The sequence below is a fragment of the Magnolia sinica genome, chromosome 1, assembly GCF_029962835.1.
Source record: "Magnolia sinica isolate HGM2019 chromosome 1, MsV1, whole genome shotgun sequence".
Taxonomy (NCBI): Eukaryota; Viridiplantae; Streptophyta; class Magnoliopsida; order Magnoliales; family Magnoliaceae; genus Magnolia; species Magnolia sinica.
This window is the reverse complement of record NC_080573.1, coordinates 97902441-97915516: the sequence shown is the minus strand read 5'-3', so window position 1 is coordinate 97915516 and position 13076 is coordinate 97902441. Positions and strand designations below refer to the sequence as shown.

The window sequence follows — 13076 nt, the reverse complement described above, 5'->3', positions numbered from 1 at the left end:
TTGTTTCAATCTTGGATCCAAGAGGTGTCAGCATACTCAACTGACATGAGATGCCATGAGATGCATGGAGAATTTCATGCCTCAATGCGTTGGATCTAGGACATTCATCACTGTGGCCCGCCATGAATGTGACTTAAAAGTCAAACTGGTCTATTCATCAGGCTGGCCGCACGTGTCTGGTGCAATGGACCATTGGTGAATTTCTTTTAATTGTCCATCTCTTTTTTAGGTTTGCTGCCTACTTGATGAGCAGACCTGCCTGATTTATGGGCCAAGGAATCTCCACACTGGGACCCACCTGATGAGCAGGTTGCATCACGCTCGTATGCTACTTTATCATGTGTGATAGGGGAGTACTAAAAATGTGTACTACCTTGAGTGCACAACATCCACCATGTGTTTAAGAAGTAATTTTGACCAAAGATCTGATCAAAGGTTTCATTTTTTTATTTATTTATTTTTTTTTATTTTTTTTTGAGGTTTTGCAGGGATGATATGTGGGAAGTAAATGCTGCCATCTGCCCCAGCTACAGCATGGGTATGTCACAGGTATGACATTTACACATACAATCGAAGCTATGATTCTGGGTGTAGTACCAATGACAAGAGATGCAATATTATTTGCATTTTTAGGATTCAAAACATATCTGCTTTTCTGGTAGCTGGAACATGCAACCAACAAAGATAAACAAAAACTGTCTCTTGCATCTTCAGGCACTTCTGCTTAACGGTATGTCAAACATTTCAGGATCCTTTTAAGGTGTTACAATTACAGAGTGCCCATTTTTTGTGATTCCACCTCCCTTGATCTATGTGAGGACAAGGTTACTGGTTTTGTAATAGGTGCCATGGATGCCAGGATCAGGGTTTTGGGGATCTTGGTCTATATCAGTCCTTTTCAGGGTTTTTTTTTTTTTTGCCTTTGCTATTAGCATGAGAAGCTTTACTGGTTTGGTTTCCATTATATTAGGAGCATCACAGTGTGTTGATACTGTAGGTTCTCTAGGACAGATGGTATCTGGGCTTTGATTGAGTACCTGCAGCAGATGACTGTTCTGAGAGTAATCTTTTTCTCCTTTTGCTCCATCTGTCTATTTGAGGGAAAATAAGTTTCTTTTGGGCACCAGTGTAAATTAATTAAGGTGTTCTAATAGAATCCAATGGATTTTTTCCGGTATGTTCATTATACTGGTATTTCTCAAGGCTTAAATGTTGTTGTATGGTCTGTATTTTTGTTCTTTCACATGGTATCCCATGTGTAGATTTTCCAATGACTTGGGTATCTTCATGCAAAGGAATGACTGCTGTCAGTTGCACTGATTCGAAGGACTGAAAATGGGGATCTTGCCAGAGGGTTTGTTTTGGTTGCTTAGCAGCCATTGTTTGGAGGATATGCTGATGAGATTTGGAGAACACACTGATGGTGGGGGTATGCCCTCAAGGACCAAGAGAATGGTAGTTTTACCCATGTGAGTGGAGGATGCTTCTGTTCGGAGGTTTTCCTGCATTTGGTTGTTGGGATTTAGGTCAAATGAGTGTGAGCAGGTTTGCATTCAATGTCCGACTCAGCCACAGTTGAAACAAATGAGCATAATTGATTCATTTGTAAATCTTTGATGTTGTTTGAATCCACACATCACACGAGATGTTTCTCCAGTTCAATTTCAATACTTAACTTTGCACATCCACCTTTCCTTTGTGTCTTTCTGATTTTCGAGTCCCGACTTATGCATATTGGTTTGGTCATCCATTTTGAGGCATTTATTACCTTGCCAGCTATTTTTTGGAGGATTTGGGATCGCGATATTTCAGAGGTTAGTTGTTGAGTTGCTTCCGTGTGGGAGTTATGGTGATGTTATTATTGCAAGGGATGAAGACTGGTTCCCATGGTGCAAGTACTATATACTGTTGTACAAATGGCCAGGGGTCTCCGTAGTAGATTCCCTGTAATCCTAAGTATTTGAATCTGAAGAAGAACAGGACTTCAGTTAGATCAATGACTTCCTCATCTCCATTTAATTTCCACATGAGATTCATCTGGGTCAGAGATTTGAAAGACTAACCCATCTTTCACAACATGGCCAATCAGATTCAAATGCCGTTTCTGTCTGTTAGAGCTTAGAAGATGGTCTTGAATGGTTAGTTTGCTGGGAGGTGTAGCAGTTGTCCCTGCATGGTTCTAGGTAGGGTTAGTAAGATGATTGGGTGGTTATTCATAGGAGATGGTACAGCCATACAAGTGATTAGGGTTGTGAAGAGATGGTACAGCCATACAAGTGATTAGGGTTGTGAAGATGCCCTGCAATGGAAGGTGAGGTGGGTGAAAAATATTTTTTTACCTCTTATTTGCTTTCGTGGACAGTTATGCTTCATCCTTGGGAATGATAAGGCTTTGTTCCTTCCTTGTGTTCCTTTGAATAAGATATTAATTCTAATAGTCTTCTTGTTTTTTCTCGCATTCGTTTTGATTATGAAGACACATCATTCTGAAAGTCAGTGTTTTCTTTCTTTCTCATAAAAACTTCAAATAGTTGTCTATGGGCCACCTGCAGCAGGGTTAATAATATCAATGGTTTGGATCAATGAAACATGGGCCCATCATATGTGAACTAGAAATCAAAATGGTACTTTACAGACTTGATGCTCAAGTATTTAGTATAAAACTTTCCCCAAAAATAGGAAGAAGGAAATAATGAATTGTAGCCAGATTAAGAAAATAATGAGAAATTCTTAATGGAAACCTATTGTAGAAAGTTAAGAGAAAAATGGATAGAAAAGAACAGGGGAAAATCTAAATGTATTATTTTATTCTTTGTAAATACCACTTTTTTCCCATTCGTCTTTTATTTATGCAGTCTGTATTCCATCTTACTTGTATTATTTCTCTCAATTCCTAAAGAAAGAAGAAAAGTGGAGGAAATATCTTCACCCGTTTGAGTTTTAAGACAATCCAAAGGTTTTGTATCTCTGAATTTCTTTGAGAAGAAATATCAATTTTAAATTTTTATTCAAGAAATCAATGTTAGCACAATCCTGAGCACATTTCTGGAATCTCCTCAATGATTGCCAAATTTCAAGTATCACTGTCATCATCTAAGCCTTATACCAATTAATTAGGGTCGGCTACATGAATCTTGTTATGCCATTCTGCTCTATCAAGGGCCGGATCTTCAATTATACCATAAGTATCAAGTCTTTTCTTACTACCTCCATACAAGTACTTTTGGGCCTTTTTGTTGCCTTTTTAGAGCCTTCAACTTGTTCCAACTCACTCCTAGCTGGTGTGGTTCTTGCTCTCTGTTGCGCATGACCAAACCATCCATGTCCACTTTCCATCATAGTGCTACCTATTGGTGCTACCCACAAGTCCCCTCAAATGCATTCATTTCTAATTTTATCCTTTCTCATTTTCAAGGTGTCCCGTATCGGTATCGGTTGGCGTAATGGTGCCCTCCGAAACCGATACGGATACGGGGGCGTAACGGCCCGTAACAGCGCATTTTTTTTTTTTTGGCCAAAAAAATATGAAAAAATATGGATTAAATCCGGAATATTCTAAGCATTCCAAATATGCATTCATTTATAAATTGGAATATGTTTATGGTGGTGTAACGGTCCACTCTTTGGTGAGAAGTTGTATCGGACTGTCTGATGAATTTATGAACCAGATAACCTGAATTTGACTACAAAATTTATATATTTAATTTTCTAAATATCTAATTTATATACTTAACAATTTGATATCATTTCTCCCAATAGTTCTTTTAAAAAATGAAATTAAATTCAGGTAGATCGCGTTGCCAATTTGGGGCTGACTTGGAGGACCAATCCATGCCCCAAATCAGCTTCAAATTCATGCAATTTATTGGCATTATCCCACTTGTGAATTGGTGGACATTTATTGGATAGTGAATCATGAAAAAAAACCAAAAGGCCCTATTTAAAAAAATAAACGTCCACAAATTAACAATTAAAACTATTCAAACAATTTGATTTTGGCATTTTGAGTTAACAATTACAGTCCATAATTTAATTGGTAAATTTTAAGTTAATACATGTCTCATGTACAATTTTTTAAGGGCTCGAATTAGGTAGGACTCAGATTGTGAAGTATAACACACGAGTGTCAAAGTTTTTTGGACCCCACTCGTGATGAATGTGTTATATCCATACCGTCCATCCATGAGGCAGATCCAAAGCTCAGGTGGACCGCACCATAAGAAACAATAATAATTAAACGACTATCATTAAAAATTTATCGGAGTTACAAAAGTTTTAGATCAAGCTGACATATGTGTTTTTCCTTCATCCACGTTAGTGTGACCATATTAACAAGTTGATGGAAAATAAACATTACAGTGGACCCTAAGAAATTTTTAATGGTGAGCATTCTATAACCACTGTTTCCTATGTTGTGGTCCACCTGAGATTCCACCTGAGATTTGGATCTTACTAATTTTTTGAATCATAATCTAAAATGATGTGGCAAAATGGATGGACGGCATGAATAAAATACATACAGCATGGTGGGGCCCATGTGCCACGTATACAATTTTATTAAATTGTGCAACGTGTTACGTAACGCATACCAGTCCATTCATTTGACGCAAGCAAGGCCTGTGGGTCTGATCATGAGGTATATGTTATATCTAAACCGTCCATTCATTTGACGAGCTCGTCCTAAGGCTTGACACGAAAAATAATACAGATCTAATTATCAAGTGGAACAAACTGCAAAAAGCAGTGGGGGATTGAACGTCTACCATTGAAACCCTTTTTGGGATCACAGAACTTTTGGATCAATATGAAATTTGTTTTTCCTCTTCATTCAGGTCCTTTTGACCTTTTGAACAGATTGGTTGGAAAATAAACGTTATGGTGGGCCTACGAATTTTTTAACGGTGAAAATCATCATCTCGCTGCAATTTTTGGTGTGGTCCAGACGATCTCTAGATACGATTCATTTTTTGGCTAATGCTCTAAAATGATAATTAAAAATAGATGAACGGTATAGATATAATAAATACATCGCTCTGGAGCCCATGTAACTTTGATTTCTTTTGAACCGTTCGTACAACTCGGAGCTTGAGGACTGTCAGCGCTCGTCTTAGCGTGACACATACCTATTACAGCAGCTAAGCTGTGTGGTACACCTGCGGAAAAAAAAAAAGAAGAAGAGAGGGAAACCGAAAAGAAAAAAGAGGGAAAGAAGAGAGAAGAAAAGAGAGAGAGAGAGAGACGAAAAGAAAAAAGAGGGAAAGAAGAGAGAAGAAAAGAGAGAGAGAGAGAGAGAGAGAGAGAGAGAGAGAGAGGAGAAGAAGAAAAGAAACGAAAAAGGTAAGTTTTTTTTTTTTTTTTTTGTTCTTTTTTTTTCAAGGCCCGTAACAACCGTTACGGGTCTGTAACAGCCATTATGGCCCATAACGGCCGTTATGGTCACGGAATTCCGTAACGGCCATTTCAACCCCGTATCACGTAATGGTGTTAGCCGTTACCGTTACGTATCGGCCGATACGGCCGTATTGTAACGGATATGGGACACCTTGCTCATCTTTCCATTCATCCATGTCGACATCCTTATTTCAGCTACGCTTACCCTATGAGCACGTCATTTCATAACTGGCCAACATTTTGTCCCATAAAGCATGGCTGGTCTTATAGCGGTCCTATAAAATTTCCCTTTTTAGTTTTGAGTGATACATGACGATCGCATAAAACTCTAGAGCCACATCTCTATTCATCCATCCAGCTTGAATTCTATGGCCAACATCCTTCTCTGTTGAGATTCCAAGTCAGAATGCAAAATATTTCAGGTAGCCTAAAACCCCCATATTCACTATATCCTACTAGAATTTGTTGGAGAACTTTACAGGGCCTTAAATGGTGAAACCAGTTTCTTAGATCAATGCAGAACTAGAAATCTGCCTATGAACCATGTCCCCCACTTGGAATTCTCTCCTTCTGACGAGGGTCAGCTTGGTGTTTCATCTGATGTTGCTTATTGTTAAAATCTCCCTGAAGAGCAAATGGATCACGGCTTCTTAATTCTGTTTTCTTCAGTCTAACATTGGTAGCTCCCAGAAATCAAGGAGAATAGGCAGCAGCTTTCCAAACAACCTTGCATGATGCCTTCTTTGTAGAGGTGTGATGCAGGGTATTCTACTGCCATTCTGAGGATGTATGCTGCTTCCCCCAATTCCTAGGGCTCACTTTTGAAACAATTAAAAAGAAAAAAAAAAAAAAACCGAAGAAGAAGAAAAGCGTTCGTGCATTTATTAAACACCTCAATCTGGCCGTAAGTTTGATTGTGATCTGCAGCACTCATTTAGTCGTGTCTGATCATGTTGAAGAATCCTCTCCAGGAATTGGGGAACGTCCATCCATGTTCCGTTTCGGGTATGGGAAGGGGCTGTAACTGTCCTAGGAAGCCAACTGTTTCACAAACATCACAGTCTGCTATATAAGGCTTGATATCATGCCCTCTCCCCTTCTGGTGAAAGGATATTGAGATTCTCTTTTAAGTTGCCCACCTTTAAGTCGAATCTGAAAAAATGCAGATACCAATAATATCCCGCTTTTGTAATGCAACGTGCCATCTTGCCAGGTATAATCTATAACTGATCCAGAGAAATGGTCTTGTTAGCAATCCATTCCTTCTTGATTGACTCTATCTGCATTGAATTAGGAATTGATGGTGTTGAGGCTGCCTAGCTCTTTGAATTGTCGAGATAAAAACACTTGCGACTAGCCGACTATGTTCTACCTCCCCTCACAATAAACAGTCTCTCTAGCCAAGGGAGTTCGGTTACCCACTTCCATTAGTAAAAATTTAACACCCATGCTACATGAAGTACATTAGATTTCGATGATCAGTGTGTTGTCTGGCCAAGTGGGGAATCTGCTTTCTGATTGCATGCATGATTTATGACATCTCCTTTCCGTGAGTTGATAGAGTCGTAATCCTTCCCGGCAGGGCCTTACTCATGAAAGCCAGGGGATTTGCCCCCAATCGGTACTCCATTGGTACCCATGCCTAAGGTGTTGGTCTCAGTAGTACAAATCTTGGTGAAGTTGAGCAGTCGTAGCAGCAGATTGGATCGCATGACTCCCTTAAGGTCACTAATCGCAGATTCATCTGCTAAGCTTGATTTGGAGGAATCTTTTTTAAGCAAGGTGGTGAGGAGAGTGCTGATTTTTCTTTGGTCATTGAAAGTTGCTATAGTAGTTGGTAAGGCCTAGAGATGCAAGCACTGATACTTGAGATAGGCCATGCTGCCACACTTCCAGTCTTCCTTTTTTTTTTTTTTTCCTGTTGTTTTTCTCATCTCTAGAAATGATGTGACTCAAATTACGTACCTTTCATTTGAAGGAGCATTTAGAGCAAAACCAATAGTGATAGTTGTGAAGGTGTCTAAATTTACAAGTTACTGCCATTGTTCAAAGTATCCCCAATATTATCGAAATGTCCTCAATATTATCTGTATTTCCAGCTCGATGATATCGATAACACTGGTAGCGATACCGAAAACACCGGTAATATAAAAAATTCTAGGTATAGGCGATGTATCACCAAGTATTGCCAATGTATTGTCAATATGTTCGACCGTGTAAATTTTAGGTGTCGCTTGTATTACTAATGTATCATCAATATTTCGACTATATAAATCCTAGGTGTCACTTGTATCGTCAATTTATTGGTGATATTTCAATAATATCTCCAATGTATCGATATCACAAAAAAAAATTGTTTATTAAAAAAAATTTCATTTCATTTTTAAAAAAATAAAATAAAATAAAATAAAAATTTAATGGGAGCATGGTTGTATACACTGTTCAATTTGTCAGGAAGAATATTGATAATATCGCAATATTATTGTTATCACAACATGGGATATATCGAGACCACAATCTTTTGTTTACTTTTCAATTATTGTTGATTTTTTGGCGAAATATCATGTGTTGTCGATATTTTGAAATATCGATGGATGTTTGGATGGATAGATGGGACGGCTGGATGGATAAATGGTATAGTTGGACTGATTTCTTATTACAACACATGTTTTTAGGCTCCCATTAAATGAGAACTTATTATGTATGTATTCTTTTTTCAATTTTTTGATTCATAAATATGCAAATATGTACATTTTAGCATATCTTGAAATTTCACTGAAAAATTTCACCGTTTCCCCTATGTTTCTCCAATGTTTTCCCACATTTCCGTTTATTGGCAAAATTCTCACTATTATTGTTATTGTTTCCATATTCTTGGCCAGCAAAACTTGTAGCGATACGGATACTGGTTACTGCCGCGAGCTTGGTGGTGTTCTTCCCATGTCTTGCTGGATTAAGGAACCCTTTTTTCTTTAAGCAGCTCGTAAGAATTTCAAAATTAACATTAGAAAATTTTGATTGATTTAGTATGATTGGAGAGGAATAATCAGGTGTACAAATATTACACTACCTTCAGATTCTTGTAAGAATGAGATGCTTGATAGCCCCACGTGCACCCTCTCCACATTGCATAAGTTCCAACTTGATAAGTGTGTAGAGTGTGTAGAGCACGTGAGAGGTGTACAAGCATGCCATTTCTCAAGGTTTAAGTAAGCGCCTGTGATTTTTTAACGAGTCAACCTACCACTCGTCTAGCCAAGCTACTTGAAGGAGAGGACCCTTCATAGAGGGTTAGGAACCTTCCAACTACTTCTTACATGGACGGATAAGGTGGTGTCATATGACAATCATCTGACTGGGAGGAATACTCCGTTTGAGAACTCTAAAATATTCTCGAGATCTCAACCCAAGGCCAACTACTTTTACCATTCCATAGAAATCTTTATAATTCTCTAATAGCCATTTACGAGCCTTTTTGTTTCCCAGAAAAGCGGAAAGTGGCCAACTCTCTATGATTGCCTTCGGCAAATAGCAGGTCCTTGACACACCACTGATGAATATGGCCATCTGAAAAAATCATGGCTGCTATATTATTAACTATGCCACCCTCATGGGGAGAACTGACAGGTGAAAAAAAGAAAGAAAAAGAGAGAAAAAAAGAAGAAGCTAGATTGCGAAATTCAATATACATTGGCGGCCTGCCTTACGAGTTGATTGGCTTTGTTTTGCAGAGAGATGGACTGTGTAAGCTGTGTTGTGAGAGACCACCTGGGTGAACAAACTTGTTGAGCCGCATCAAGATATGTTTGTGAAATCCAATCCAACTGTTAGGTCTGTCACCGCATGTTAGTGCAAAGGGCCCAAAACTCGGGCAGATCCATGATTCAGGTCAGGCAAACCACTGGAAATAGTTAGGTGGGGGACACCCACCCTGATTTTGTACAGGTCCATCGTGTTGCGTATGTGAAATCCAGTCCGTCCATTAGGTGAATCACCCTACGCCCAAGACCCAAAAATCAAGCCATTTCTGCAATTCAGGTGGTCCTGGTGAAATTAGTAGTAGGCACTCAGCTCGCAACTGTTTCCTTGTTGTGGCCAACTTGAATGATACGAGGCATTTAATGGTCAGGGTGGATTTCCACATCATGGTGGGGTCCACCCATTTTGTTAGCATGGATGGTTGCGGCTCGGTTTTGCATATGCCATATTACAAGAAGCTCGATTTCCAAGACAATGTGCACGTAGCCTGTGTTGTGCGTAGAGTTCCATGACGTTGGAAAATGGTCATTTTCGCCAAGGGTACCATCTCATGCACATTCTGTGGGACATTCTACTGCAAGTGGGAGATGTTGGATGTAAGCTGCCCGGGAAACGGATTGGCTACTCCCCCTGCTACCAGCCCGGTGGCTGGTGGTGGGTGCTTTATGGGCCCCATCATGATGTATGTGTTTCATCCATTCCGTTCATCCATTTGTACAGATCAATTAAGGGCTTGATAGCAAAAATTAGAGGGATATAAATATCAGGTGGACCACACCACAGGAAAACAATAGTGATTGGATATCCACCATTAAAATCCTCCTAAAGGCCCACTGTACTGTTTATTTGACATCCAATCTGTTTATTAGGTCATACAAACCCAGATGAAGGGAAAAACAAAGATCGGCTTGATCCAAAACTTTTATGGCCCCTAAAAAGTTTTTAATGATCGATGTTCATTCAACACTGTTTCCTGTATATACCTTGGTTTTGATCTCATAGCATAAAATGATTTAGAAAAATAGATGGACGGTATGGATGAAACACATACATCATGGCGGGGCCCACAGAGCACTGATCATCAGCCATTGGCAGGTGTCAGGGGGAGTAGCCAATCCGTTTCCAAGCTGCCCTGTGTCCACCACCTATGTTACACTTTAGCTGGTGAGCCCCATAATAATTTTGGTGAAGCACTTCCTTAGAGAGGGGTATCCAAAGGGCTCGCTCACTGGTAATCTCATCTGTTGATTAAAACTAATCCCCATCTAATTATCATCTAAGCCATTAGATCTTGTCAGTGAATATTTGTCTTCCCTTGCTCTGGTTGGCTTGTGGGTTGTTGAACTTCACCCATTTCAATTACACTACATTGTCCGCTACTCAACATTATTTTAGCAGCATAAACATCGAGACTATTCTGACCATATCATATTCCATGCCCGGCCATGGATTTAATTAGTGATTTCTATGAATTGCTGCACATTAGTCCATATTAATTGGTTTTAACCCCTCATCAGTATGTTAACTCATTTCATGTCGTACCCATAAGACATTTAGAACCATGTAGCCAACAAACAAACCCCACATGTCTGGCCTCCCTTAATTTGCTGGACTGTTTTTTGCATATGGTCTTATGCATGATGGTGCCACCTTACCTACTAATGGTCAATCCACAATACATAGAAGAATGAATATAAAAAGAAAGGAAAAGGATCTTTTTGCAAAGATCTGTATTCAATGCATCCAATCCTCCTTATTTATTTACTTTTTCTTTGATGCAAACAAGAAAAGGCATCCGTCCAGTTTTACCTGTTTTCAAGGATACATTTTTGTCTCTATAGTCAGAAAAATTGCAAAGCATCTCACGCCCTCTCTGAAACCCAATTCCACAATGGCAGCTCTTCACATGCCTCTGTTCTTGCATTCCCCCAACTTCATCCCTTCCATCTTCCTTCCAAAACCTCACCCACCTTCACCTAGAATCCACAGAATTCAAAGCAGCCGATTGGAGAGCTTCCTTGACCTGAAACCTGAGTCGAAGCCGGAGTTCCTTGATTTTGATTTGCAACGGCATGGGCCGTCGGACCGGAGGGAATATGATATGGTTGTCATCGGCACTGGTCCAGCCGGCCTCCGCCTCGCCGAGAAGGTCTCAAGCCATGGGGTGCGTGTGTGCTGCATCGACCCGTCGCCGCTGTCCATGTGGCCCAACAACTACGGTGTCTGGGTCGATGAGTTTGAGAGCATGGGGCTGGTGGGTTGCCTAGACAAGACGTGGCCGATGGCGACCGTTTACATTGATGATCAGAAGAAGAAGTATCTCGACCGTCCGTATGGCCGGGTTAGTAGGACGGTATTAAAGAGAAGACTGATGGAGGGGTGTGTTTCGCAGGGAGTGAAGTTCCACGAAGCCAAGGTGTGGAAGGTGGTGCACCAAGAGTTCAAGTCTGCAGTGCAATGCAGTGACGGTCTGGAGGTGATCTCGAGCTTAGTCGTTGATGCTAGCGGCTTCTCGAGTGCCTTTGTGGAGTATGACAGGCCCCGGAACCATGGCTACCAGATCGCCCATGGGATTCTAGCTGAGGTCGAGGATCATCCATTCGATCTGGACAAGATGGTGCTCATGGACTGGAGGGACTCTCACATGGTGAATGAGCCTTACCTAAGGGCGAAGAATGAGAAGCTCCCAACATTCCTCTATGCTATGCCCTTCGATCGAAACTTGATTTTCCTAGAGGAGACATCCCTGGTCAGCCGGCCTGTCATCTCATATGTCGAAATTAAGGAAAGGATGGTAGCCCGGTTGCGACATTTGGGAATTAGGGTGAAGAAGGTGATCGAAGATGAGAAGTGCCTGATCCCGATGGGTGGGCCGATTCCGTGCATACCACAGAGCGTCGTTGGCACTGGCGGGGCAGCTGGGCTGGTCCATCCTTCGACTGGTTACATGGTTGCAAAATCTCTGGCCGTGGCATCTGTACTGGCCGATGCGATTGTCGAGTGCTTGGGATCGACGCGTATGATCAGGGGGCGGCCCATGCATAGTAAGGTGTGGGGCAGCGTTTGGCCCATGAACAAGAGATTGGAGAGAGAATTCTATTGTTTTGGGATGGAGACCTTGTTGAAGCTGGACTTGAAAGGGACAAGGAGGTTTTTTGATGCCTTCTTTGATTTGGATCCTTACTACTGGCATGGCTTCCTTTCATCAAGATTGTCTCTGGGAGAGCTTGCAATGTTGAGTCTTTCCTTATTCGGGCATGCATCCAATCCATCTAAGTTGGACATTGTGACCAAGTGCCCGTTGCCTTTGGCTAAGATGGTGGGCCAGCTGGCCATTGAAACCATCTAAGCCTTTGGGTGAGATGGTGGGCCAGCTGGTCATTGGGATCATCTAAACCTTTGGGTGAGATGGTGGGCTAGCTGGCCTTGTAAACTATCTCAGCCTTTGGCTGAGATGGTGGGTCTGTCCACCTAAGCCTTCTGCTGACAATTGAAACCATCTAAGCCTTTGGCTATGATGGTGGGCCAGCTGGCCATTGAAACCATCAAAGGGTGGGTGAGAGTGAGTGCCACAGAGCCTTTTGTAATTTTGTGGGTTATTCTGTAGCTGATATTTACCTTTTTTTTTTTTTTTTTTGAATCAATACAAAGTAAAAGAGCAAGTCTAATAAAGACTTAGAAAACGTCTGTTTTGATGTTTGGGTTGGACACTAGTTTTTGCTTGGCTGTACAAATAGCAGAAATGGAGGCCACCTTCTGGTGATCCAGATGCTTGTGGTGGGCCCACTGGTGGATAGGACATGCTATCTACGTGTTCCCTTCCACTGATCCTAACTGTCCAATTTGGCAATTCTTGTTTTTCTTTTCTTTCTTCTTTATTTGGTTGGCTAGGATTATCCATAGGGCAGGTCTTGAGGGGTGGCCCA

General features: G+C 40.9%; 1 protein-coding gene across 1 annotated transcript; it reads left to right on the top strand.

The window, feature by feature from the left end:
• Positions 1–15: 15 nt before the first annotated feature.
• On the top strand, positions 16–12845 carry LOC131252070 (capsanthin/capsorubin synthase, chromoplastic-like). Its single transcript, XM_058252992.1, has 3 exons — positions 16–309; positions 489–549; positions 10992–12845. Exon 3 carries the CDS (start codon positions 11042–11044, stop codon positions 12497–12499), a length of 1458 nt encoding a protein of 485 aa, XP_058108975.1. The 5' UTR covers positions 16–309; positions 489–549; positions 10992–11041; the 3' UTR covers positions 12500–12845.
• The last annotated feature ends 231 nt before the right edge of the window (positions 12846–13076 follow it).

Excerpts from the sequence above, each read along its gene's own strand:
- LOC131252070 (XM_058252992.1), top strand. The coding sequence starts at position 11,042 with ATGGCAGCTCTTCACATGCCTCTGTTCTTGCATTCCCCCAACTTCATC.